The sequence below is a fragment of the Colobus angolensis genome, unplaced genomic scaffold (genome assembly GCF_000951035.1).
Source record: "Colobus angolensis palliatus isolate OR3802 unplaced genomic scaffold, Cang.pa_1.0 Scaffold31, whole genome shotgun sequence".
Lineage (NCBI taxonomy): Eukaryota > Metazoa > Chordata > Mammalia > Primates > Cercopithecidae > Colobus > Colobus angolensis.
Window position 1 is genome coordinate 8,716,599 of NW_012116377.1, and position 27,984 is coordinate 8,744,582.

The following is a 27,984-nucleotide window of genomic DNA, read 5'->3' on the forward strand; positions in this document are numbered from 1 at the left end:
GTAGAATTCTGGGGCTCCAGGACTTCAGTTTAGAGATACACTAGATTCTCAAGGCCTTGATTCTCAAACTTAGGGAATAAAACCAAATTGTATAGACTGTTCAGCTATTACTCTGTAACATTCACCCAACCAATCTATTGCTGGCAAACAGTAAGTTTCCATGTGCCCAGCTTCATACCAAGCTACAGGAGATAAGGATGACACAGTTCCCTTTCCCTGTCCTTCACAAGGCAGTTGAGGAGGCTAAGAATTAACCTTTGTAGATGCTTGATTATCAATTCACAAAGCCCATTCATACCTACTCAATTATCATCATAACTCCTTTGGGATTAGATTTGAATAGACAGAATCAGCATCACTCATAAGTGAGGTAAAAGAGAACCCCAAGTAGACTAAGTAATTTTCCCAGGACTATACAGTAAGCAGCAGAGGCAGGAGTAAATCCTAGGTCTTCTGATTCTTTACACACTCACTGCCAGCAGCAACAGTCCACAGGTCTAGAAAAGGTTTTATTAAAAATCACACAGTGAAAGCAGGGGGAGCCCTATTCCTGGCTTAAAGATAATACCTTAATGCAAAACCCAGAAAAAGAATGTTATTCCTATCTGGGGAGATGGGTGAGCATCCTTTCCGGATAAACAAAAGCACGGATTAAAGACTACGGCTGGCGGCAAGACCACGGAAGGGCCCATTAACGTCCAGAAGGGCTCACAGGTGGGTAGTGACTCTTCAGAAGTTTTATCTGCACTTCAGATAAACTGTCTTTGTTCCTTAACAGTAGGTCTTGTGCAGCGGAGATCCTGACTCACCGAGGCAGAAGCTTTGGTATAACAATGACCATGCAACCATAAAGCACTGGGGGCAGCTCTGGGAGATAGGAACATGGGGGAGCTCATGGCCTTTGGGTGGAGCCAGGAAGCCAAATGAATTCTAATGCAGAATTTGGTGCCATGGCTTGAGCAACCAACAAAGCAGAAAGACTTTAAGGACTAAGTAAAGTCCAAGAATACCAGATGCTCCTGTAAGATGGAATTCAATTCTGTAAAGTGGAAAAACTTTATTAGTTCTTCCTCATATGGAACGAAGAAAACTCCCACCCACAAGTCTAGGTTCTGCCCTCTGGGGTAACAAAGAGTTAGGTGCTCTTTGCAACCTCATTCCCACGGCAGTGCTTCAATTACTAGAAGACAGCTCTTAAGTGTCTTCTCCTAACTTCTTCCCATACTTAACCTTGGTTTCCTCAACTTTCCTTCAAATTACATGGACCACATGGTTTGGTTATCTCCTCTGGGCCCCTCCAGTTTGTTCAAGAATATTATAGAAGGTTGCATTTAGAATAGAATAATAGAGTACATTGGCTGGGCATGGTGGCTCATGCTTGTAATCCTAGCACTTTGGGAGGCTGAGGTGGGTGAATCACCGTGGTTAGGAGTTTGAGACCAGCCTGGCCAACATGGTGAAACCCTGTGTCTACTAAAAATACAAAAATTAGCCAGGTGTGGTGGCGTGCCTGTAATCCCAGCTACTCAAGAGGCTGAGGCATGAGAATCACTTGAACCTGGGAGGTGGAGGTTGCAGAGAACCGAGATCATGCCACTGCACTACTCCAGCCTGGGTGACAGAGTGAGACTTTGTCTCAAAAAAAAGGAAAGAATAGAATGCATTATTCACACACAGCTCATGACGTGTGTGGTCTGAATACCTTTGAATACTATTGCTTCTCTTGATCTGCACATTGTACTTTCGTTAACCAAGCCTGTGATAATACTCGCTATCTTAGCAGCTATCACACAGTTGTACTTAGTCAAATAAATACTCCAGAGCTTTTATGGGCTCTGGATCTTTTCTTCTTCTAAGCTGAAGAACTGATAAGGAATAGGACTAAGAGTCTTGAAGGTGAAAATACAACTTAGTGCTCTCAAGCATGGCTGAGATATTATCAACCTAGTATTGTTACATTGCTACCCTATGTGGGAAGGGAAGAAAGAGAAAGTGGTGGAAAGGACCAAGAATCAACTTTTGGTAGGAAGATTCTAAGAAACCAAACCACTGCTTCCTCTTTCCTTTCTGTGATGTGAGCTTGGTTTTACATGTTAAGCCAAAGATAGCTCTAATTCTGGGCTTACTGTAGATCCTCAAGAGTAGTTATTGCTGGAAGAAGTTAAATCCTTCATTATGGCAAACTCACCACAGAAAGGACATTCATTCGACAGACATTTATTGAGAGCCTATAATAAAGCCAGTCAACACCAATGCCATCCCACATCCCCTCTTCTCTAGAAAATTTGCTTTGATGGGACTTTTCTGTGTCTTTGCTTGCATGTTTAACACCTAGCCATGTTTAACACCACATATCACACGTATTAGTGGCTCAGAGACTGTCAGCAGTGTAAAGCTTAGCAGTAGTAGTAGGCAAAAGATAATCCAAAATATAAAAATAAAAATAAGTGTAAAAGATTTTTTTAAATAATAGAGCAAAAAAAAAAAAAATAGTAATATCCTAAATGACTTACCATCTAGCTAGGGAGGTAAAATGCAAATGAAAACATTAAGATATTTTAACAAATTAAGATACTTTAACAAAGTAGCTACAGAGCTACTTAAGAGCTGTCCCAGGCAGTATGTGGCTTTAATAATTACCATGGGATTACAATGGAAATTTGGCCTGGGCTGGTCAGAGGAGCCCCTGTAGAGAGGAGATTTGAGGAGGACCCTGAATGACCATTATGCTCTAGATCAGCAAACATAAGAGGGAGAACATTCCAGAGAAGTGGGGCGATATGAACAAAAACTTGGAGGGAAGAAAGCCAAGTGTGAGTTTGAGGATAGCAGAGAAAATAATTTGTTTAGAGCAGAGTTCATCAATCAAATAAATAACTAGATGCTGGAAAGGTAGGTTGGAGAACAGGCTACAAAAATATCAGAATGTTAGATAAGTGTGGACTTCACGTATAGGTCAGTGATTCCCAAACTTTGATTATGTATCTCTGTCACTGAAAATAATTTTGCTCATGTACTCCCAAACATGTAACTTGTCTATAAATTCTATATCTATGCTACTGTACTATCATTATATACATAAGAAAACACATACAAAACCATTTTAAAATGATATAAAGAGGCTCTAATATTTTCTTCCCATACCCCAGTAAATTGTCTTATGTACCTGAGAGCACCCCCACATTGGAGACCACTGCTTACACAGCCAAGAGGGAGGCAATAAGCAGTGTTTACAGAAGACTAATTTGGGGTGAAGGCAGACTGGGTGGGGAAAGGGCAGGCAATGGCTACTGCAATAGTCCAGGAATGAAGTCAGAGCCCAGGCTCAGATGGTAAAAGAAAAAACACAAAAAAGAAAGAAAAAGGATGACTTTAAGAAAAAAATTAAATATAGCATTTGTAGAATGAAGAGTGTATATGGGTTGGTGTGGAGAGGAAGGGAGAGCAAGTGAGAAATATCAGAGAGGGGTCTTTGAAAAGTCAACGTACTGCCCACAAGATATTTAACTCCTGCTGGTAGGAAAAGGAGAGATGGCAGGAAAATGGACAACCTTCAAGAGTTTGACACTAGGTACTAAAAACAGCAGGGTTTTTTTCTTTTCTTAATTAGAAAGGAAAATTTAGCAGGAAAAAAATAAAATCATATGTATTAAACCTTATTTATACAGGATATGCTGGGATATTTGAAAAGGGAGTTACTATAGTCAAAATTATTAGGTAGCTTTCCATAGACAGCATCCATCATTTTCCTCTAGCTCCTGGGCCAAGTGATTACTAAGACTGCCCAACAGAAGTCTGGCAGAAGCACAGACATTATCCTAATGAGAACTGCAGGAAGAGCTACATGGGTGATATGGATGAGAGTGAAAGAAAGGAAAATGCTTCCAGTTGTCATTCTGTGGTGATACACTTAAATGCAAAAACATGAGAGTGAAGGAACAGCTCTATCCTAATGAGCTATCCAAAAAGGGCCCTTGCACCAGCATTATGCCAAAACCCCAAACCTGCTCAGACTCATCACCTATCCCTCCAATCGGCTGATGGGTCAATGAGACAGTCACAGGCTAGACAGGCTTCCAGTGGCTTATGCACAGGTTTTCCCCCCATGGTAGGGCTAGGCACTGGCTCTCTTAATTTATTGTGGTGAGGTAGCCACACACTTTTGCCCATTCCCCTTTATAATCAGCAGTCTACTTTTGAGAGACTTTGCAAGCTGGAAGGCTACCCAAGGTCCCCCATAAAATTTCCTAGTGCTATCAAAGATCCAGTCAGTGTGTCCTGGGTCTCAGCATCACAGTGCACTAGCTTCTGGGCTAACCAAATATATATCAATTGCTGACTGAATGCCACTTGCCTGTGGGCCACTGGATCAGACTTGCAATGAGTTAAGTTTGTCTTGGATAGTTTTCAACTTTCATCAACGCTGCAGCCCCCAAATGATCTATTAATTCCCTATGCCCATTCCCAAACAAAGTCAGAAAGGACTCTGGGGTACAGTTTTTTAGAAACCATCATTAGCTGCAATCACATAGGAGGAATGAGGACAGGTGCAAAGGAGAAAACGGCAGACAGATGCAAGCCTGGAGCAGCATGGAGGTGAGACACACACAGAACTGCCTCCAGGACCCCCACTTACCAGCTTGTTTTTGACCAACTTTTCTATTGCACTGACAAGGTCTGCAGCAGTAGGTACTTCAGTGGAAGCCTGCCGGGCTGCTAGCAAAGAGGAGGACTGCAAGACATCGGGCAGCAGAGGAAAAGCAGATTAGCAAGGAATAAGGAACAGTGATCAGGAAGTAAAACAGAAAGTCCAAAGTTCAAAGCAGGGAAGGGAAGCAAAGTTCTGTGTTTAGAGGGAACAGGTGATAGACGGAGAAGAGTGTGGGTGTAATACAGGCCTGCCCAACCCCTTATCAGAAATTCTAGCCAGCAGCAAATGGATGGGACTAGGCTATCCTTAGGCAAGCCTATGAAGGAGGGGAGAGGAGGAATCACTGACTTCCTGGGAGGCCTACAGGCCAGGGCTGCACCTACTGACAGCAACAGCTTGGGGTGGGGGGGTTACTGCTCTGTGGGCAAACAAGACTTTGGCCACTACACAGTTGCCCGTTGCTGTTTTGGGGTGTGAAGGATTCAATAAACTCAGCCTCCAGTGTGTCCAAAAAAGGGAAACAGTCCTTGCTTTACTATAGCCTTAAATATAGATCCTTATTATGTGTCTAGCAAAAATGCTAGGGGCAGGACCCTTAGCGACCAGCAAGCTAGATACTCCCTTCCTATATTCTCTCCCTCTCTCTTCCTCTCCCCCTCTGCCCCTGACACACATACACCCTTACCCCTCCACAAAGCATAGCTGGCTCTGGTAAGGCCCCTGAACTGGAACACTAGGAAGTAATAAAAGACTTGAGCAGGAGTCCTGAAGCAGCCAGGAACTATCCTGTTCATAGTAAAGAGAGATGACTCCAGGATCTCCCTGTGTCCCCTTTCCCCTGCACCAGCAATAAGGAGTTGTCCGTGTGGTTGTTTGGTCAATGGTTTGGGGCTTCCTGCTCACTGAAAGATGGTGGTTTTTTGTTTGGCTTTTGCTTCCTTCTTCTACCTGAGAAGAAACTGGGGGAGAAATGGTTAACCCCCCACAGTACGCGTGTGCTTTTACTTCCAGTTTATCAGAGCAGACGGCAGTGGTATTCCCAAAGCCAGGACATAGGCTTCTTCAAGTGTGTCCCTTGGGTTAGAGGAAAAGTTTCAAAAATGAAGCTTCTCATCTAATCTAAGTTACTTTATTAAGTCTTTGCTTCTGAGATGGGAGGAAAATAATTATAATTAAGGAAGATATAATAATATTATTTTTCTGTCTTGGGGAATGCAGGAAAAAGCTTACATCTATGCGGAAAATCAAGTTATTCTCTTTTTAATCTAGTAGTCCTACTCCCGGGAATTTATTCCAAGGACAGAAGTCAAAAGAACAAATGCTTTATATACACAGTGATCTGTATGTAGTAGTATTAGCCATAGTAGCAAACAATGGAAACACCCTGTTATGATGTCCCCAACAGGCTGATCAAACACATTATGGAACAGAAAATAAGCAAAGTTTTCTCCAGCTATGAAAATTATAGCTAGGAAGAAAACAATTAATGCAATTTTAGGAAACGGTAGCAAATAAGACATTGGACATATCATATGCATATTATAATTGTAAAAGTAAAACGTACACACATACGAAAAAGATTAGAAGGAAACATGGAGAAGACAAGTGCACAATATTACAATGGTGAACTTTTAAAAATTCCTTTGACAGTGTTGTAAAAATTGTTTTAATAAATCCAACTCCATTTGCTAGATGCTCTGAAGTTCATCCCACTCCCAAACATTGATAAAAACATACAGAAATCAAACAAGCAGGAATAAGGAGAATTCATGTATCTGAAAAGAAACTGTTGCCATCTGCCCCATTTCTGGGTAAGGAAAAGGCTACACAAATAAAGGTAAGTCAGAATTCTCAGTTAAAAATTATCCAGAAACAATGTAACATCCATTTCTGTAAACAAGCTGTGTTTGAGGGAATGAGAGAGAGAGGGTGGTGACCTTATGCAAGCAGGGCCCTTGGACAGAGGGCTGTGTGAGACATGGGCACCCTACTCCCCAGGCCACGATCGCTGTTGATAAAATACAAGTAGGCAGGGTCTCATTCCCATCTCAAGGTGAAGCACCAGCACTTCTGTCTCAGAAACGCAGGATGGCATAACACCAGCCTTCCTACTATGTTTCTTCCCAGTGATCCAGAGTCAAAGATCTGGCCCTGAAGACAGGGCCACCAACATCACCTAGGAGGGGCCACGACTAGGTGAGTCACATCATGGGGGCAGCTGCCACATCTCAGAGTCCCTAGACTCTGTCCTTCCAGCCTTCCAGAGGAAGACTTCAGTTAATGTCTGTGGGTTAACAATTCAAATGCAAAGCAGAGAGAATTAAAATAAGAACTGAGACGTCACCAGAAAGGACACATCCGCAGACGGTGCTTTTTGAATTGTGTGCTCGATGGTACTACAGAGATTTGTTTCCTGCTTACACTTGCTGGGTCACCTCCTGGAGGGAGGCTGTCCCACTACAGGACAGAGCACTAGAGAGCACAGAAGAGCCTGGAGGGACAGGTAGGCAAGCCGCTGCGTCCACTACCACTACTGCAACAAAACAGCACTCAAAAAAGCAAATTGAAAGTGATGTACAGTCAAAACCCAAAACTGCCACTTTCACGTCTAGAGTCGAAGAGAATCAGCAACACTTAAGGCAAGAAAAACACAGTGACGTGAAAGCAGGGCTGCAAGGAGACTGAGTGGCAAGTGAGGGAGAACACGAAGCTGCCCCAAGCCTCGGGTCAGTACCTGGAAGTACATCTAACCCACGCTTCTGCTCCAGAACAATTGGGATGATCACCAGGTGACTGGAGACACAGGGAGCATCGATAAAATACCAGTGAGCCTCTGCATGCCAGTGGGCCAGGGAATCTTGCAAAGCAAAGACAGGCAATTTCGCATATGAGGTTTGTCCACCTTTGACAATAACTTCCCCTTAGCAGCATCTCCATTCCTCATACTGTCATTGCAAAATTTGACCAACACTGGGCTTGACTGGTAGCTACCATTAGTTAGAGTTTAGAGTTAAGTATAGGGAAAACAACTAACATGTAGGTTGTACAGTCAGGTATGACAAAATGGTTGTGGACTGGAACTACCTGGAATTGCTCCTTTTAGGATGTGCTGCTTCCAAAGACAGAACCATTACCCTTTATCAACAGGACAAGACACCAGGCAGATTCCCACTTTGAGAATTCTGCACACACCCCCTCCACTGCCTAGAATGAAGCTGGACCTCCAGGGTTGGGGAAGGGACACCTACCAAATAGAGACACAATTGACATCAGCATGGATTCATGCGGAGGACGAGATAACATGGGAGAAAGAGTACGACTACCCCCATCACACACAAAACACAAAATCACCCCCTGCACATTGCTCTTTTAAGTGAGAAAGGAAAGAAATTCTACCATTTCATCCTGTGTAGGGTCGTTGTCAAAAATCTTCATAGGCGGTGGGAGGGGTGTATGTGACTCTTCATCCGGCTCATCTTCACCCCAACCTTTCTTGCTCTTCTAGAACAAAAGAGCAGCATTAGTTATTGTGTCACAAGCTAAACATGCCAGTGGTTCTGGACTTGACATTAACAAAAATAATACATAGAAGGAGAGTTCCTCTCTCAACTCACTCCTAACTGTTCAGCCACAATTTCCTCTTTTGAAACATGGATACACCTGCTTATTTCAGATGAGACTGAGCACCAGTGGGGAACACACACACAACCCCAAAAAGAAGCAAAACCAGCAACTATCTGTCTTATTGATTAGCAAGAAAAGAAAAAGCTGGAAGTAGTCAGAGAGAGCCTAACTTTTACATTTTTGTAGAGCTATGAAACCATAGCCCAAATGCCACCAGGCTCAGCTGCCATTTCCAGAGGGAGAAATGGGAGGTAGCATAAAATCACAACAAGAGGGAGTCTGGTTACACATCACAAAGAAGTTCTTAGCAACATCAGTGATTAGAGCAGGATTGTGTGCCAAATAAAACAGGTATCTCATTTCCCCAACCAAAACATATCCAGTGTCTTTTGGTTACAGAATCTCAGCTTCATCCAGCCTAACTTTGGCTACGGTCTCTCAAACCTTCCAGTACGGGTATTCATTAGTTTTCATGAAGGCCCATTTAATCATTGGCTGACTTTCTGATTAAAGTTTTTCTTTGAGCTGAGACCCTGCCTATTGTAATCTTCATCTGTTCATCTGGTGTAACTCTGGAAGGTGTATTCTTTTTGATGTGTGGCACTACTCAAGAGACTTGAAAACAGCTATAATCTTCTAGCACAGTCCTGTTTCCAAAGTGAAACAATCTTCATTCTTTTATTCTAAATATAAACAGGTCTAGCTGGTTTTAATGTAGTCCTTAGTAGAGGTAGGGAACTAATGACGAAATGACTCCCCTCAGGCCCAGGTCCTATCTCCAAATCTGGCAAATGGTTTCTGTCTGCTGGATGTCTTAGGTGCTAGTCAGTTTCCGAATCGACCACAAATCAAACTGGCCAATGTCTTAAGAATAAAATGAATCCAAATCACTTAGGCTCAAGATAACACACTAGTGGAGATTTGAATGGCCTAGTTGACAAAACTTGAGGAAGGAGACATGTCAGAAGGCCCTCTTGATGGACAACTCTGGGGCCCCATGTAAGTACCTCATCAGCGCTGTCACCCTGAGGGGTTGTCTCATCCCCAGGCTTGGGAGATCCCAGGTCGAAGCTCTTCCGACCATCCCGAACTTTCTTCTGCTTTTTGATGTTTCCATCTGCTTTCCCGCTGTTAAGCCGTCGCACAGGACTCGTCAGCCACTTCTTAAGGGTGTTGGTGGAGCGCTTGGGACCCGGGGAACTGTGGATGGAGTTCAGGGAGGGCTGGGCCTGCAGGTTGGCCACAGACTCGGACTTGCCTCCATTCTCACTTGAGGAATGAGAGTATGCATCTGAGGAAAAGGGATAGACACAGCCATGTCAGAGGCAGTGAAGGCACGCCGCAAAGGGCACAAGGCAGAATATCCAGGCCAGCTGTAGACCCCAGTCCAGAGAACCCTCTCAAGAACAGCAAGAAAATGTTTGACTCACTCAATTTTTAATGTATGAAGCACCATTCCATACAGGAGTGGGCAGAAGACAGAGACTCCTGCCTTTGTGGAGTTTACATTCTGGCGGGAAACACATATAATAGACTATAACAATAAAATAAGCAAAATGAAAAGTATGACAGGTGGTGAGAAGTACTACATCAAAACATAAAGTAGGGAAAGGGATTAGGGAATGCTGGGGTTGGAAAAGAGGGTACAGCTTGAACAGTTGGTCAGGGACAGTCTCATGACATGACATGTGAGCCAAGGCCTAGTGGTGGTGACGCCATCTGGCGAAGGGCCTTCTGGACAGAAGAGCAAACACAAAGGGCCCAAGGCAAGGCCTGGGGTGGCCTTGGTGGAGTAAGCCAGGGGGGATCAGTAAGAAAGGAAGTCAGAAAAGCTGCCGGGAGCTGGGTCAACAAGCATGTGGTGGGCCAGTGTTACGCCTCTGGCTTTTACCTGGAGTGAAAACCCACTGGAAGACTCTGAGCCAGAGTGATAAATATGGCTTATATTTTTAAAGGTCATTCTGGTTTCTATATTGAGGGCAAGTGGAAATAGCGATACTGGTTGGGAGGCTACTGCACTATTCCAGGTGACGGACGTTGGTGGTTTAGAAGTAGAGTGGTCCTAGTGGTTGTTAGAAGTGATCAGATTCTGGAGATGTTTTGCTGGAAGGGCCAATATGATTTGCTGACAGACTGTGCATGAGATATGAAAAAAGAGTCAAAGGTAACTCAGGTTTTGGGTCTGAGGTTAGGACAGGGTTCCTGAGATGTGGAAGAATACAGGAGGAACAGGATTGGGGGAGGGAATATAGGAGTTTAGTTTTAGACATCTTTGAGATGCCCATTAGATACCTGAGTGGAGAAATTGAATAGCAGCTTGCCATCAAGTCTGGAGCTCAAGAAGTGCTAGTGAGCTGGAGATAATTGCGGAGTTGTCAGAGGAGAGATGGGGTTGGAAGCCATGAAGCTGGGTGAGATCAGTGAGGAGCGTGGATATGGATAATGACAAAGTCCAAGGACTAAGCCAGAAGCAGGAAGACGAGAGGACAAGAAAGTAGCCAGTGAGGTGGGAGTAAAACCAGGAGGGTGAGGTGTTCTGGAAGCTGCATGTGGAAAATGTCTTACAAAGGGAGAAATTAGCCATGTCCAATTCTGCTTGAAAGGTCAGGACAGATGACCTAAGAATTAAGTCTTAAAACTGAGCAACATGGAGATCATCGGTGACTTTGAAAAAAACAGCTGTAGTGGAATGGAGGGGGCCATGGCCTAATTAGCGAGGATGCAAGAGCATGGGTGTAAGAAACAAGACAGAGTATAGAGAATTCCTGTACTGTTTTAAAGGCATAGTGATTGGAGAACAAGAGTTTGTCTGGTTTTGTTTTTTAAATCTCAGCATATTGTTTGTAAGCCGTATGCCATATATTGACTATTTTCAATCATATAATATGCTTGCAATAGCCTGAACATTTTATGTGGACTACCATTTCATTCTCCGCATAACTCTATGAAGTAGATTCTGTTATTGTCCTCATTTTACAGAAGAAGAAACTGCAGACTTAAAGAGTTAACTTGCTTAAGGACATACAGCTCATAGGGGCAAGGTGAAATCTGAACTCCAGACAGCCAGACTTGAGCACTAAACTACGCTACTGGAGCCGGGTGTGGTGGCACATGCCTGTAATCCCAACTACCCAGGAGGCTGAGGCAGGAGAATCACTTGAACCCAGGAGGCAGAGGTTGCAGTGAGCCAAGATCGCACCACTGCACTCTAGCCTGGGTGACAGAGGGAGACTCCATCTCAAAACAAACAAACAAACAAACAAACACTACTGGGCCTTTCATGTCTACTCCCACCCAGTTCTCTAGGCTCCCTCTGAATATGGGGTTAGGGATGAGGTTGGAGGAAGAGCAAGTCCAGGGAAAGCCTCACTGCCATGGAAGAATAGAGAGGCGAGAACAGGCATGTGGCAGATGTGGGCATGCAGGAAAAGCACGTTGAGCAAACTTTGTTTAATTTTCCCTAAATCCTTGATTTCTGAATACTCATTAAACTTGGAGGAGATCAGTATTAGAATCTACCTACCTTGGCTTTAGAGAACAGTCTTGAGTTATTCAAAAGAAAGCCCTTTAAGTCCACTTCAGATGTCTTCCTAGCTCTCAGTGCTTGGGGATGCTGTTCTTGTTTCTGCTAGTATTAAGAAAGCCGGGATCCCCAGACATTCGAAAGTTGCACAGGAGCATCGGCATGCAAATCAATATCCTCAGTGAGAACTTCTAAGTAACAATTATGTCATGGAGCACCGATTAGCTCATCTATTCTAAAGATATATAAGACAGATTTTTATTTTCATAGACCTCTTACCTAGCTGTACATAGACATTCATACACAATGGTAGAGAGAAGCAGAGAGAGAGAGAGACAGAAAATGAAAAAGCAAGATTGAGCACGCAAAATAAAGATACATTCACAAGGCTGTATGTGATTAATTGCCAGAGGGCTGGTATGGACTTTAGCTGACAAGTAAGCAGCTCCTCTGACAAGGTCAGATCAGTGTAGGCGGGATTGATCTGAAAAGATTTAATGGAAGAGCTGTATCTGAATAGAAGGGCGAAGGAATTCCAAAAGGGAGAAACAGCAGGAACAAAAGCACAGAGGCAGGAAAAATGAAAAATAGGTTAACAGCCAGTAATAGATCCTTTGGGTGAAATAAAGATTAGTGGAGAAAGAGAACCTGGATAGAAAAATTTGTGAGGACATTCAATAATAAACCAGAGGAGTATAAACTTTATTATGAGACTACTGGGAAATGACATAAAAAGGGTTTTTGTTGTTGTTGCTTTGTTTTTAATTAATCTTGGCAACTATATACAGCATAGCCCTGGGAAGGAGGAATTAGAACCCAGAAAGCCACACTAGGGCTGTGCACAGGGAATACAAAGAAATGAACATGAGACACTTCAAAGCAAGAAGTGATACCATTAGCATCTGAACAAATCAAAGGTGAGTTGTCTCTGTGAATGCTGCTGCTTCTCATCATCACCATGGTCTTGGGAGAATACCTGACCAGCTCTACCTCGCCCGCACATAGGCCCCCTGACAGTGCCAGTTTGCATACTGATACTTAAATCAAACACAGGACTAGGTATTTAAACAAATTATTACAGTGGCTTTTCATATCTACTCAAAGACTGAGTCACCTTTTCCTGTAATGACTTTGCCCTACACCTAGACTAGAGGCCTAATCTACCTGGGAGGCCCTCTGGCCTACATGTAGCCAACAGAGAAGAAATAAAATCCTGAAACAGGGTGAAAGGATATGGCCGGGCTTGGTGGCTCATGCATGTAATCCCAGAACTTTGGGAGGCAGAGGTGGGCAGATCACTTGAGGCCAGAAGTTTAGGACCAGCCTGGCCAAAACGGCAAGACTCCGGCTCTACAAAAAAAAAAAAAAAAATTAGCCAGGCATGGTGGCACATGACTAAAATCCCAGCCACTTGGGAGGCTGAGGCATGAGAACAGTTTGAGCCTAGGAGGCGGAGGTTGCAGTTAGCTGAGATCACGCCACTGCACTTTAACCTGGGCAATAGAGCAAGAGAAAGAAGAAAAGAGAAAAGAGAGAAGAGAGAAGACAGAAGAGAGAAGAAGGAAGGAAGGAAGGAAGGAAGGAAGGAAGGAAGGAAGGAAGGAAGGAAGGAAGGAGGGAGGAAGGGTGGGTGGGTAGGAAGGAAGGAAGGAAGAAAAGGTGAATGGATGCTTTTGCCAATAGACAGCTGTCTCCAGTGGCTACAACTGGCTGGTCTCATGGACACCAATCTCAGGCTTTCTGAGCCTTGACCCTGTTGGAACTTTTTTAGATATTGCTAGAGTTTTGTGCATAATTTGGAAAACAGTGGCAGAATATTTGTATTTGGAAGCATAAAAATTGAGCTTCTAAAATTCTCTGGTATGAAGGATAACTCATATGGTTGCTATACTCAGGGAATATTAGGAGATCGACTAACTTGGTTGGCATCCCTTTAAGGAAAAGGCTGTAATCTTATCTCAGAAAATTCCTTGCTGACTGTGGTCTTGGGTGTGTTGACATTGTTTCTGAAGTGTTTGGTGTGGGTCAAACTACTGTTCTCAGAAGGTTGGGTGATAAACATCTTCAGAACACTGGTAATAGAAGCAGAACCTCTCTGCTATCTTTCTGCTGATAAGCTTGCAGAAGCTTTTCATTCACTAGACCCCTGTGATTCTATGTGGCTCTACTGAATCTAAGCCTTCAAGACTTATCATCAGCACGTCATGTCAGCAGAACTAGAGGCCTAGCCACCTTAACTGTGCCTTGTGTTACCAGGCAAGACAGATGACTGTCTAAGATTTCTGTTCCATGGCACACAATGGCCTGGTTTTGAGATTCACAAATGCACATTTTGAATGCCCATTCCTCTTCCCCTATTGTCATTTACTTCTGCTTTTTTTGCTTTCTGTGAAAATTAATGGCAAGAGTATAAAGTACAAATTAAAAACCATGAGTAATCTCAATTTTGTTGCTTCAAGTTTGTTCCACTCAAACTACTGGAGCCATGCAACCATGGCCCAAGTAATGGGAATCTCAGAGCTGGAAGCAATGTAATTCATCAACTAGTTGATGTCCTGACTTGGGACAAGACCATTTCCAAGACACTTTAAATGCCTGGTTATAAAGGAATGTGGCATCATTTAGATTAGAAACATCTACTTAGTTAATGGCTTCTTCAGAGGGATTGGCATGTTATGCTCATCCCATTTTTTTTGGAAAATGGCTGCCATTAGCTGCAGGAGAAGTTATTTTACTATCTTTCTAGATAAAACAGTTAAGTAACAGATTTGGAACATCTACAACAATAATATTGTTCTCTCACCAAATCATCCCAAGTCCAGGCAGGTCTTATTTATTAGGATTCCCACCTTAGGAAACAGAAAATGAGACTGTTTTAGGAAACTGAGGCTCACAGTGACTGGTAAAGGCAAGACTTAAACCTAGATCTGACTCCACCACACATATATTTAATCTTATCTCTACATTCATGTTCACTCCATGTGTTCCTTTCATCTTTACCGTTATTATAGAAAGGAGCATCAAGTTGCTTAAAGGTTTATATGTGGAAAAGCGACTGTCACAAACCAGTAACAAAACTAGTACCAGCATCTAGGCATCCCTAGGCCTATTCTAGGGCTCTGAACCAACGCTTCCTCTTTAGCAAAGAGGCCTTAGAAACTTCCCAAAGACCAATGACTGGCATTCAGTAAATGTGGACACTGCAAATAATAAAGAGCCCCTAATGTTCTGAATTAAAAAAATATTTTCTGAAGCTAATTGTATCATGAAATAGTTTTAAAATATAGAAAAATGTAGAAAAAAATTGACATGTATGCACCCATCACTTAGATATAGTGTAAACATTTTTCCACATTTACTTTAGGTTTTTTAAAAATAAAAGATTACAGATATAGTTGAAGCCTTTTATGTTGCCCAGTTGCAATCCTACTCTCTACTTGCCCTCATCAGAGTTAAATTCTCTTCTGAAGCTGGTGTGCATCTTTCTTATCCATGTTGTTAAACATTTACTTTTATGTGAATATAGTATTATTTTGTGTTTTATATTTTATATAATTATCATAATGTAGGTATCACTTTGCAACTTCATTTATTCAAAATTACTTGAGATTTATTCATGTTCATATATGTAGATCTAGCTCATTCATGTTAATTTTTTTTTTTTTTTTGAAACAGAGTCTCACTTTGTTGCCCAAGCTGGAGCACAGTGGTGCAATCTCAGCTCAGTGCAACCTTTGCCTCCTAAGTTCAAGTGATTCTCCTGCCTCAACCTCTGGTGTAGCTGGGATTATAGGCGCACATCACCACACCCTGCTAATTTTTGTATTTTTAGTAGAGATGGGGTTTCACCATGCTGGCCAGGCTGGTCTCGAACTCCTGACCTCAGGTGATCTGGCCACCTCAGCCTCCCAAAGTGCTGGGATTACAGGTGTGAGCCACTGTGCCCAGCCTCATGTTAATTGTTGAATAATATTCTTTCATAGGCTATATCATAATTTTGTAATATCTTTTCCTAATGATGAACATTTGGGCATATGGAGATACAGATAGAGATAAATAGATATATAATTGTACAAATCTGCATGAGTGTGAGAATTCTTCTAGGCCAGTGCTTCCCAAACTGTCTGTGGTAAAGAACCAATTTTACTTGTTTCCAATCTATTTTGGACCATTACTTTTTTTTTTTTTAAAGAAGATAGAGATGGGGTCTCACTATGTTGCTCAGGCTGGTTTCAAACTCCTGAGCTCAAGGGATCCTCCCACCTCAGCCTCCAAAGCGCTAGGATTACAGGCATGAGCCATCATACCTGGCCAGACCAATACTTCTACGAAATATATCACACTCTTGGATGTTGTGGAACTGTCAAAACACTCTTATTTTCTGTGCTCATCTCACTGTGGATTGGACTTAGTTCAAAGACCTTGGCTGTCTGTAGGTCACACACTGAACAGCACTGCTTTTACTCTAAAGCATAAATCTCCAGGTGGAACTGCCTGGCTCCACCACTGAGCAGCTGTTATGACTCTGGGCAGGTTACCTTGGTTTCTGCATCTCTGTATCTTGGTTTCCTCATCAGTAGGGAATATCAGAACCTATCTCATAAGGTTGCTCCTAGGATTAAGAAGTTAATATTTGTAAAGTGTTTAGAACAATGTCTAGACCCAGAGAAGCACCATTTAAGCATTTGTTAAATAAAAATTAATAAAACCATAAAAACCTCCCCTAATTCCATGATCGACTTTTTTCTGTGTATTCATTCATTCATTCATTCCATCTGTGTGTTCTTCCACAGGCTAGTCTCGATATGTTAAGCATCAAAAGTTTTAGCTTCAAAGTTCTATGTCTCACGAAAGCAACGAAAAACCTAATATTACCAGTTGCCACCCAGTGATAGATTCTCCCTATCTCCAGTAACTAATGATAGCTCTTTAACCACTCCTAAGACCAATGCCTGAAGTCTCTTCCTAGAATAAGGTAGCCTCATCCTTTGGCTATCAGGCAATTTTCCCCCTCCCTCACCATTTGGAAGTTTAAGCAGCACAGGTTATTCCCTGAAGATGACACCTGCCTCCTTCTATCTACAGGGGTATCTCTCAGAATGGGAGCCTCTGAAGGACCCTATGAGGAGGTAATTGAACAACTGTTGAGATTATTGTCTCAGGTACCATCTTGGGGTTAGAATAAGCATGTCGATGTTATTAGCCTAAGCCTTGGGGCAACAACTCCATGATATCAGGCATTTTAATCACAGTACAGTAATCTCCCCCTTATCCATGAGGGATATAGTCCAAGATCCCCAGTGGATGCCTGAAACTACAGATGGTATCAAACCCTATATATGTTTTTTTCTATACCTATGATAAAGTTTAATTTATAAATTAGGCCTCAAGAGATTAAGAACAACAACTAATAATGAAGTTGGACAACTATAACAATATGCCAGTATCACTACTCCCGCACTTTGGGAGCCATCATTTAGTAAAATACAGGTAACTTGAACACAAGCACTGCAATACCATGACAATTGATCCAATAACTGAGGCAGCTACTAAGTGACTAATGGGCAGGTAGCACATACAGCATGGAGATGCTGGACGAAGGAATGATTCAGATTCACATCCTGGGCAGGATGGAGTAGGATGGTGTGAGATTTCATCACACTACTCAGAACAGTGCACAATTTAAAACTCACGAACTGTTTATTTCTGAAATTTTCCATTTAATACTTTCAGACCTCAGTTAACTGTGGGTAACTGAAACCGCAGAAAGTGAAACCACAGATAGATAGGGACTGTTTTAGCATGTTTCCATGCCACACACATAAGTGCTACCTGCTTCAACTGAAAGTAAATACCAGAATAAAGCCTGGGAGCGCTTGTACATTGAACATATCCTAACCAGTCCATTGTCTGTGTCAAACATTGTCCTTCTACTTAGGTAGCCTTTCATTAGTGTGATGATTAGTACTGAGTGTCAACCTGATTGGATTGAAGGATGCAAAGTGCTGATCCTGGGTGTGCCTGTGAGGGTGTTGCCAAAGGAAATTAACATTTGAGTCACTGGGCTGGGGAAGGCAGACCCACCCTTAGTCCAGGTGGGCACCATCTAATCAGCTGCCAGAGCAGCTAGAATATAAAGCAGGCAGATAAAACGTGAAAAGACTAGACGAGCCTAGCCTCCCAGCTTACATCTTTCTCCAGTGCTGGATGTTTCCTGTCCTCAAATATTGGACTCCACGTTCTTCAGTCTGGGGACTTGGACTGGCTCTCCTTGCTCCTCAGTTTGCAGATGACCTATTGTGGGACCTTGTGATCATGTGAGTTAATAATAAACTCCCCTTTGTGTGTGTGTGTGTGTGTGTGTGTATAAAATATGTCTCCTATTAGTTCTGTCTCTCTAGAGAACTCTGACAAATAGAATTAGTAGCCAAACAGAAGATACGTGCATAGGCCAGGTGCACTGACTCACACCTGTAATCCCAGCACTTTGGGAAGCCGAGGCAGGAGGATTGCTCGAGCCCAGGAGTTTGAGAACAGCCTGGGCAACATAGCAGGATGAAAGAAAAAAGCAAAGCAAAGCAAATGAAAGAAAGAAAGAAAGAGACAAAAAAGAAAGAAAGAGAGAGAAAAAAAAGAGGAGAGAGAGACAAAGAAAGAAAAAGAGAAAAGAAAGAAACCTGTATAGACATTGGTAGGAACTGAATATACCAGAAATGTATTATATCTGATATAACTCATTTAGAAATTTAATTTCTTGTTTTAAAGTTTCAACTCATACTTACTTCAATGTTACACCTAAAAAAAAATGCTTCTCCCCTTTCTGGTTTAGTGTAAAATTTGCCAAACTATTCTGAAATCAGAACACACTGTACACAAGTCATCAAAGAGTGCAAACATAGGCTCTGGCAAATGCTTTATGGCTACATCCACAGGACTGTCACCCAGTACCTTTCTAATCACAAAATACTGACTTAGCCTTATTTCTACTGACCCCAAGACGATTTGGAAGTAGAGAAGGACTATGCTTCCCAGACAGAAAAAGAAGATAGTTCTAATAGTGTTAGGAGTTTAGTGTCCCCAAAGACCAGTAACTGTCTTTGCAAGGGGTAGGCTGGACCCTAGAGAACAAGCATATCTGCAGGTGGCATCCAAGGCTTCTGCGGATTGTGGGCATCCTAAATATATTACTCACGAGGCTGGCTCACTATTTTCTACACTCGCTTGAGTAGCACAACTCAAAAATGAAAAACTCTGTTTCAATCCATTCTTCTGGAGTTCAGTGATGGTATTCAAGCACACCCCAAAGGCATGTCTTCTATATAATGTATCAAGTGATTGTTAAAAGACATGGGGCCCAGTTGCTCCATATATACCATACGTGCTTGATCTAGATGGTCAATAGGTCTATAAATGTCCACCTGATGTTCATCATAATACTGAATTAGAAACTTTGACTCCAAAGGCTGAAATCAGAAGAAACCACAAAGATTTCTAATATCCACTAATGATTTACAGAGGGGTCCTTTGACCTTCTGTTCTTTTGTCTTGCTTTAGCTCCAATGGCATGGCAATAACTGCAAACTCATTCATATTGCTTTCATATGGCTTGAGTTGTATAAGGCCAATGTACTTAAATACATCTGTTTGAAGATATTATATACTCAAACATTCCTATTTTCTTTGCTTTACAGAAATAATTTGCTAATATAAACATTATAGAAATATCATATATACATTTTTGTTCACATTGGAAATTGACTATCTAGAGAAGGGCACATGATGGGAGGGCCAAGGGTAAAAATTTCCTGGGCAGCCAATGGATAAATCTATGTTTGTAAGCATTGACAGCACAAGGCCTGCAGTAAGTATTATTAAATAATATGTCCTGCATGGTATATAATAATACTCTAGCAAAATTTAGCAGAATATAAGCTCCTGGTTGCATATTCAGCTGAGGTCCTAAAGCTATGTACGGTCAGGTCCTGGCACGGCTGGCTTCTCAGCAAACCATCTTGTTAGCCAACTTGGTGCCTGGGCCACTTAGCGCTGGAGAATGAAGATAGCTGCTATGGTGACAGCAATAGGAAATGTGGGTTTGGGGGGGGGGGCGGTGCTAGAAATACTATTCCTTGACACTAGGAAACTTGTTGCCCTTGCAATTACTCTTACCACAACTTTAGACTAAAAGTGGCAGATGCATCTTGGCTCAGAATATTCCATCTTTCATCTCTTAGTCATTCCCAAGTCTCAAACACATAGTGCAAACCCCTGCCTCCCACTTACTATGCCACCGCTTTTCCAGTGCATCCTTTACCAACTCAACATCCTTTACCTCACCACTTTAGTCAGACTTAACTTTGAGTTTTTATAAATTTTGTACAACTGAATCCTTATGCATTTAGAACATCTATATCTATTTTTTCCCATTAAATTAAAAGTACAAAAGCAAGGGCCACATCTTAGTTCATTTCTAGTTATTGTCCCCCTTCTTTTCCCAATATGGCTGCTCCTGTCCTGGCAGAATGTGTACAGAAATCTGAGCCACAGAAATGATTCCAGATCCAGTGGCATCCACATAGGGCAGGGATCCTTCTCATCTTCAGAGCCCATTGGGACACTGACTCTCAATAGGAATATCTCCAACAGGCAATCTCCACAGATGGAAAAGTCAGCACCTCTGGCTTCAAATTAGAAGTCTCCTAAATTTTGTTCTAATTCAGTGCAGATCTCCTTCAACTACTGCAGGCTCCTTCAGTATTGTCCTCCCCACCACCCCAGCTCCACGCTTTGGCTCCTGTTGGAATGGCATTGGAATCAGAGGATAAAATGAAAGTTCCCAATTGACTGTCCTCAAGGTCTCCTCGACCTCAGGTTTTCCTGTGTAATCCTCTGAGTCAGAGACAGAGGGAGGAAAGCCCTCAAAGGGCAGTGAACTCCACCCTCTGCCCCTAGATAAGCATGTCCTGAAAACACAAGGCTGCTGCTCTGATAGACTGCGGTGCTGACTCACTGGACTCACTGCCCCATCTAGCTGCCTCTGGAAGTTAACGGCGAGAAAATTCTCTTTATATTCCACCAGTGGTGGATTCTGAAGCTTGATATGTGGGATCAAGTAAAAGTCAGTGAAAGCAGATCTGCTGCTCTCCTAAGAGAAAATATTCTAGATATTAATTCAACCTACACACCCATTTACTTTTGATAGACTTTGCTGCAGTTTCTGGAGAGGGAACACACATTTCTTCTAAGCTATGGAGTAGAAAACTTTCCCAAAAGACTTCTGAAAAGTTCAAAATATAACCACCAAGGCCGGGAGTGGTGGCTCATGCCTATAATCCCAGCACTTTAGAAGGCTAAGGCGGGAAGATCAATTGAGATCAGGAGTTTGAGACCAGCTGAGCAACATAGCGAGACCTCATCTCTACTAAAAAAAAAAAAAAAATTAGCCTGGTGTGGTGGTGCGTTCCTGTTGTCCCAGCTACTGAGGAGGATGAGGCAATAGAGTCGCTTGAGCCCAGGAAGTCAAGGCTGCAGTGAGCTGTGATTGCACCACTGCACTCTAGCCTGGGTAATAGTGTGAGACCTCTGTCTCAAAAACAAAACCAAAAACAAAAACCATAGCCACTGAAAGAATACGGTGAAACTTTACAAATTCAGACTGAAGAAAGGGCATATAATATTAGTATAAAATACAGACCTTTCATTGTAAAACAAAACAAAACAGTTTCACTATGAGATATCATCTCATACCTGTTAGAATGGCTATTATCAAAAACCAATAGATAACAAATGCTGGTGAGAGTGTAGAGAAAAGGGAACCCTAGGACATTGCTGCTGGAAGTGTAGATTGATCCAGCTATTATGGAAACAGTATGGAGGTTCCTAAAGAAATTAAAAATAGAATAATCAGTCCAGGCACAGTGGCTCAAGCCTGTAATCCCGGCACTTTGGGAGCCCAAGGCAGGCAAATCATTTGAGCTCAGGAGTTCAAGACCAGCCTGGACAACATGGTGAGACCGTCTCTACAAAGAATACAAAAATTAGCCGGGTGTGATGGCATGCACCTGTAGTACCAGCTACTCAGGAGGCTGAGGCAGGAGAATTGCTTGAGCCTGGGAGGTAGGGTTGCAGTGAGCCAAGATCACACCATTGCATTCCAGCCTGGGCGACGAGAGTAAAACCCTATCTCAAAAAAAAAAAGAAAAAAGAAAAAAAAAGAAAAAAGAAAAAAAAAAGAATTATCATATGACCCAGTGATCCCTCTTCTGAGTACATATCCAAAGGAAATGAAATTACTACCTCATAGAGATATCTGAACCCTTATGTTCATTGCAACATTATTCACAGTAACCAAGATACAGCAACCATCTAAGTGTCTGCCAACAAACCAAGGAATAAAGAAACTGATGTATATATTTATATACACACACAATGAAATATTATTCAGCCTTTAAAAAGAAGGCAATCCTGCCACTTGCACAACATGGATGAACCTGGAGGGCATTATGTTAAGTTGAAATAAGCTAGACACAGAAAGAAAACTATTGCATGATATCACTCATATGTGGAATCTTAAAAAAAAAAAAAGTCAAATATACAGTGATGGAAAATAAAACACTGGTTAGCAGGGGCTGGAGTAGGGGGAAGAAACAGGGAGACGTGGGCCAGAGGATACAAAGTAGCAGATAACTATTCATAAGTATCATATAACATCATGTCATATACCTTAGATATATACCATCATATTTATTTTAAAATAAACAAACAAGAAATGCTTACTATTTTCAAGTGATGGCCAGCAAGAATTAGTGGATAAGTAGGAACTGAGATTGCCTGAAATCTGCACTCACCTACAGAAGACAGCTCACGCACAAGGGTCATCTAATTATGACACAAGGCTCCTACCAAGTTCCGAGGCTGGAGAGGGCACCTTCTCCGGGATTTATCTCTCCGCATGCAGCCCTCCCAAGCTCCATATCTGGCAGGTAAGCCTAATTTCCCTATAAATGAGGGCCACTCCTGAGTCCATGGTACGTCTTAGGCCTTCAAACAAGCCCTCAGTGAGCTCCGTAAAGCATTGTTAACTCTATTAGCTTACCTAGTGACATTTTCTCCTTTTCTTTTCAGATGGTATGAACATAAACAAGTTCAGCTCTAGTAATAATCACAAAGACTCAAAATAGCACTATACAAATGACTGTATATGACTGAAGACTCTCCCACAGAATGGGCAAGGCTGACTTCCAGTTTTGTTCTCTGACCAGCAGACTTTTCATTCACTAAGATTTCTGCACTGATATTTTCTTTCCATTCCCACTGTCACTCAGATAGTTTAAACCTATTTGCTGTAACTACATAACAGCTCCAGACTGGTCTCTCTGCCCCCAGTCTTTTTCTCCTATCCATTGGATTATCTCTGCCACTAGAGCAATTGTATCACTTTGTTCAAATCACATTCAAAACTTCATCAATAGTATCTAATTTGTCAGCCTACCTTTTCATGGTAGTTCTACGGTCAGGCCTGATCTCACTTTGCCTGTTCTCTGAGTTTCACTTTTTGATAATCCCAAGTTTTCAAACTGTGGTCCCCAGACCAGCAACATCAGTATCATCTGGGGACTTGTGGGAAATGAAAATTATTGGGCCCTACTCCAGAGCTAGTGGATCAGGAACTATTGGGGTAGCTTAGTATCTTGTGTTTTAACAAGCTCCCCAAGTAATTCTGCTGCACACCAGAGTTTGAAGACCAGTGTCCTATAAGAACCCTTCACTTTAGTCTAATTTTTCAGTTCACTGCGTTATGTTGCATTCCTCACTGCCTGTATATCCTTTAGCATTTCTGCTTTTCTGGAGCTTACCAAGGACTTCTTCATTGTAAGCCCAGCACGTTCTCCTTTTGCTCTGAGTACCTTTTTGTGCCATTTGTTGGGCACTGATAAATGCTTGTTCACATATTTCACCTCCCTAAGGAAAGTCCTTGAGAAGAAGTCTCCTCCAACTTCGTACTGCCAGCACAAATTTTTTGTTTGTGTGAGACAGGGTCTCACTCTGTCACCCAGTCTGGAGTGCAGTGGCTCAATGACAGTTCACTGCAGCCTCAACCTCTTGGGTTCAGGTGATCCTCCCACCTCAGCCTCCTGAGTAGCTGAGACTACAGACTCATGCCACCATGCCCAGCTAATTTTTTTATTTTTTATTTTTTATAGAGACAGGGTTTCACCATGCTGCCCAGACTGGCCTCAAATCCTTTGGTCATTAAATGGCTGGTGATGAAAAGTTAGGGACAAAACTTAGTAATATAACCTTTTTTTTTAGACAGAGTCTTGCTCTGTCACCCAGGCTGGAGTGCAGTGGTGCAATCTCGGCTCACTGCAAGCTCCGCCTCCCGGGTTCACACCATTCTCCTGCCTCAGTCTCCTGAGTAGCCGGGACTACAGGCACCTGCCACCAGGCCCGGCTAATTTTGTGTATTTTTAGTAGAGACGGGGTTTCACTATATTAGCCAGGATGGACTCTACCTTCTGACCTTGTGATCTGCCTGCCTCGGCCTCCCAAAGTGCTGAGAATACAAGCATGAGCCACTGCGCCCAGCCAGTTCCTTAAGAAGTTCTAAGTGCTGCCCAGTCAAAGATGAGTTAAGAAAGCCAACTGTTTCTTTACTGCAGGACTTCCAGGAACCTTTAATATGCTAATGTAGATGATGACCACAGAGGGAACACAGAGCATTTACCAAGCTTCATTGATCTTGGCTATAATACCCTCGATCTGGAAGAAAAAGGGTGAGTGAGACTCCTGGAGATGGTATCCTGACAGCGGAGTAGTCAGTCAAACTCAAAACCTGTTACGAATGCCAAAGTAGGAGCTAAGTTGCAGTCTAGCTCAGTTATTTTAGGCTTATGTACTATCACATCAAGTATACCCAGAAGCCAGTGGGAAGCCTGGCCTGGATTCAACTTACAATGTGCCCTTCAGTAGTAACCTTAACCAAAGGTAACTACAACAGGCTTAATTATAGCGGCTGAGGGGAAGAGTTAAGCAGGGTGACTCTGGAAAGTTTAAGACTGTAATTAAGTGCTACTTAACTGAAAATGTCGCAATGGAAATTCTCCTAGGAAACCTAAGAAGCAAGAAGAGGAAACTGCATATATGGAGGAAGTAACAGGTGGCTAGAGGTCAAAGACTGCTTGTTTTCAGTGTCCTTTTTTGGTAAACTGTATTTTTGCGTGGAACAGGAAAGAAAGTGTGAAGGCTTAGGGTCTCTTGGAGTTAATGTAATAGGAGGCTCTACAGTCTTAATCTGGTTCTCCTTCTCCCAACCACCTGTGCCAAGTGGTTTTTTTCTAGGTCTTCACTACCTGGCTTAGGAAAAAGCAGTAGACAAACAAGATTGAGTTTAGTCTAAGCCTCCTGACCAAGCTCAGTGTTTCATCCTACACTTCCCAAGTCTGTGCTCTTCACGCAAAAGTCTCCCTGTGGTTCTCCTCTCTGGCCTCCTTGCTACCGGGAGCACAGATTCAACACTAAGGATACACGTGGCTAGGAAAAAGAACTGCCTGGCCCACCCTGCAACCAGATTCAAGAGTATGATCCCATTGGCACCAGTTATTTAAAACTTCTTATTTTGACATAATTTCAGATTTACAGAAAGGTTACACAACCAGTACAAAGAATTCCTACATACTCTTTACTCAGATTCCTCCAATGTTAACATTTTGCCATTAGCTTTTTCATCTTTCTCTTTCCAAACTGAGAATAAGTTACAGAGAAGATTCCCCTTTATTCCCAAATACTTTAGTGTAGGTTTCCTTAAAACAAGGACATTCTCTTATATAACCATAGGACAATGAGCAAAATCAGAAATTTAACATTGATATCCTGTTTTTTTCAAATATTGACAGTTATTCCAATAATGTCCTTCATAGAGAAAGATCATGTCTTTTATGATCTGCACATCTTTTATAAGTACAGAGTAGTTATTTTGTAGAATGTCCCTCATTTTGTTTGCCATGTATTTCCTTATGATTACATTTAAGGTGTGTGTTTTTGGTGAGAATATCCCAAAAATGATGCACCAAATCAGAAGGCGTATATATACATATATATATATATATTTTTTTTTTTTTTTTTTTTGAGACGGAGTCTCGTTCTGTTGCCCAGGCTGGAGTGCCGTGGCCAGATCTCAGCTCACTGCAAGCTCCGCCTCCCAGGTTTATGCCATTCTCCTGCCTCAGCCTCCTGAGTAGCTGGGACTACAGGCGCCCGCCACCACACCTGGCTAGTTTTTTTGTATTTTTTTAGTAGAGACGGGGTTTCACCATGTTAGCCAGGATGGTCTCGATCTCCTGACCTCGTGATCCACCCGTCTCGGCCTCCCAAAGTGCTGGGATTACAGGCTTGAGCCACCGCGCCCGGCCAGAAGGCGTATAATATTGATTTGATTAGACTATAGTGATGTTAACTTTGATCCCCTAGTGTCTGTCACTGAGACAATGTTCTAATCCACCAGGTAAAAGTGCATTCTCACTTAGCCCAGCTGTTTTAAAATTCTGATATAATTTTGGCTTGCCTAACTCTGGTCATATATGTGACAAATTAACTATAAGTAATGTTTGAACACAATTCCTATGTAAAATACTCAATTCCATTCATGAAACAATTTCCTGATCACAAACATGAGAAGAGGTTAATTTTCTACTTCATTGAAGACAGACTGAACAGTGTATAATGAAAGTGGTTGGCTGGGTGTGGTGGCTCATGCCAGTAATCTCAACATTTTGGAAGGCTAAGGTGGGACGATCACTTGAGTCCAGGAGTTTAAGACCAGCCTGGGAAACATAGTGAGACCCTGTCCCTACCAAAATAAAAAATAAATTAGCTGGGTGTGGTGGTGCACACCCATAGTCCCAGCTACTTGGGAGGCTGAGTGGGAGGATTGCCCGAGCCCACAAGGTTGAGGCTGCAGTGAACCATGATTGTGCCACTACATTCCAGCCTGGGTGACATGGTGACACAGCAACACCCTGTCTCTGAAAACAAACAAACAAAAAAAGCCAGGTGCAGTGGCTCATGCCTGTAATCCCAACACTTCAGGAGGCTGAGGTGGGCAGCTCCCTTGAGTCTAAGAGTTTGAGACCAGTCTGGGCAACGTGGCGAAACCCTGTCTCTATAAAAATTAGCCAGGTATAGTGGTGTACGCCTGTAGTCCCAGCTACTTGGGAGGCTGAGGTGGGGGGATTGATTGAGCATGGGAGGTCGAGGCTACATTGAGCTGTGATTGAGCCACTGCACTCCAGCCTAGGAAACAGAGTGAGACCCTGTCTCAATCAATCAATCAGAATTTTAGAAAAATAAACTGGTAATTACACTAAAGATTAGAACTAGGTTTTGTTAAAATTTTATAAGCTATGCTTAAACATTCTATTTAAAGTTGATTTTAGCCTTTGTGGGCACACAAAATCCATCCAGTTGAAGTTTTCACATGAAACACAGATTCCAAAGTGAGGATTCTGAAAGCTAGTCTGGGGCCAGGTTTATACTCAATCTATAACTCTCTTCTATAGATCTGAAATTGTCACTGAAAATGGTGTTGGAGGTTTTCAGGAGGCATAAATCCAGGCTGGCTCTGTTAACTACTTACAATATGTTACTAATAAATACAGAAAGATCATCACGACATAGAACGCTGGCTGCTCTTGAGTCTTGAGTATGGGAGCTGACAGCTGGAAAGGCCAGAGGCTGAAGAATGGAAATAGAATTCTAGGACCCTGGTAGACAGTGAGGCATTTCCAGTCTCATGAATCAAATTTAACAACGTTAAAGGCAGGAGAAATGGCAGGTAGGTGATGAGAGAATAGATCAGTGAGAACCTGAGAAGCTCAAATGTTGGCTTCTAGTTTAGAAAACACTGAATTAGGTTACCCAACTGTTGTAGCAAGTAATAAGCCTTCAACTCAAGAGCTGGGTAGAGAGGCTGGATTTGAAGATGCCGCAAGACCCTGGACAGGTCACTTCCCAATTATAACATGTAGGTTATTTGCATAATTGGGACTAGAAACTCCCTTTAGCAAGCATCCGCTGCCCTTTGGGCTGATAAAACAAACTGATATCTTGCCCGGTTGCCATGAGCCTAATCCTGAGACTTACTAGCAGTATTTCAACTTTCCTTCAATCAGGAAAAACATCCAATGTA

The 27,984-nt window shown here is 42.4% G+C and overlaps 1 protein-coding gene across 4 annotated transcripts in view; it reads right to left on the reverse strand.

Moving 5' to 3' along the window:
• The window catches only part of KALRN (kalirin, RhoGEF kinase), a 643,785-nt gene that overhangs the window by 79,754 nt on the left and 536,047 nt on the right, over positions 1-27,984 (reverse strand). For all 4 annotated transcript variants that reach the window (XM_011950775.1, XM_011950779.1, XM_011950777.1 and 1 more), the window contains 3 exons: positions 9,283-9,566; positions 8,048-8,152; positions 4,637-4,732 (listed from right to left, as the gene is read on the reverse strand). In XM_011950775.1, coding sequence (XP_011806165.1) covers positions 4,637-4,732; positions 8,048-8,152; positions 9,283-9,566 — 485 coding nt within the window. The remainder of the gene's footprint in view (positions 1-4,636; positions 4,733-8,047; positions 8,153-9,282; positions 9,567-27,984) is intronic.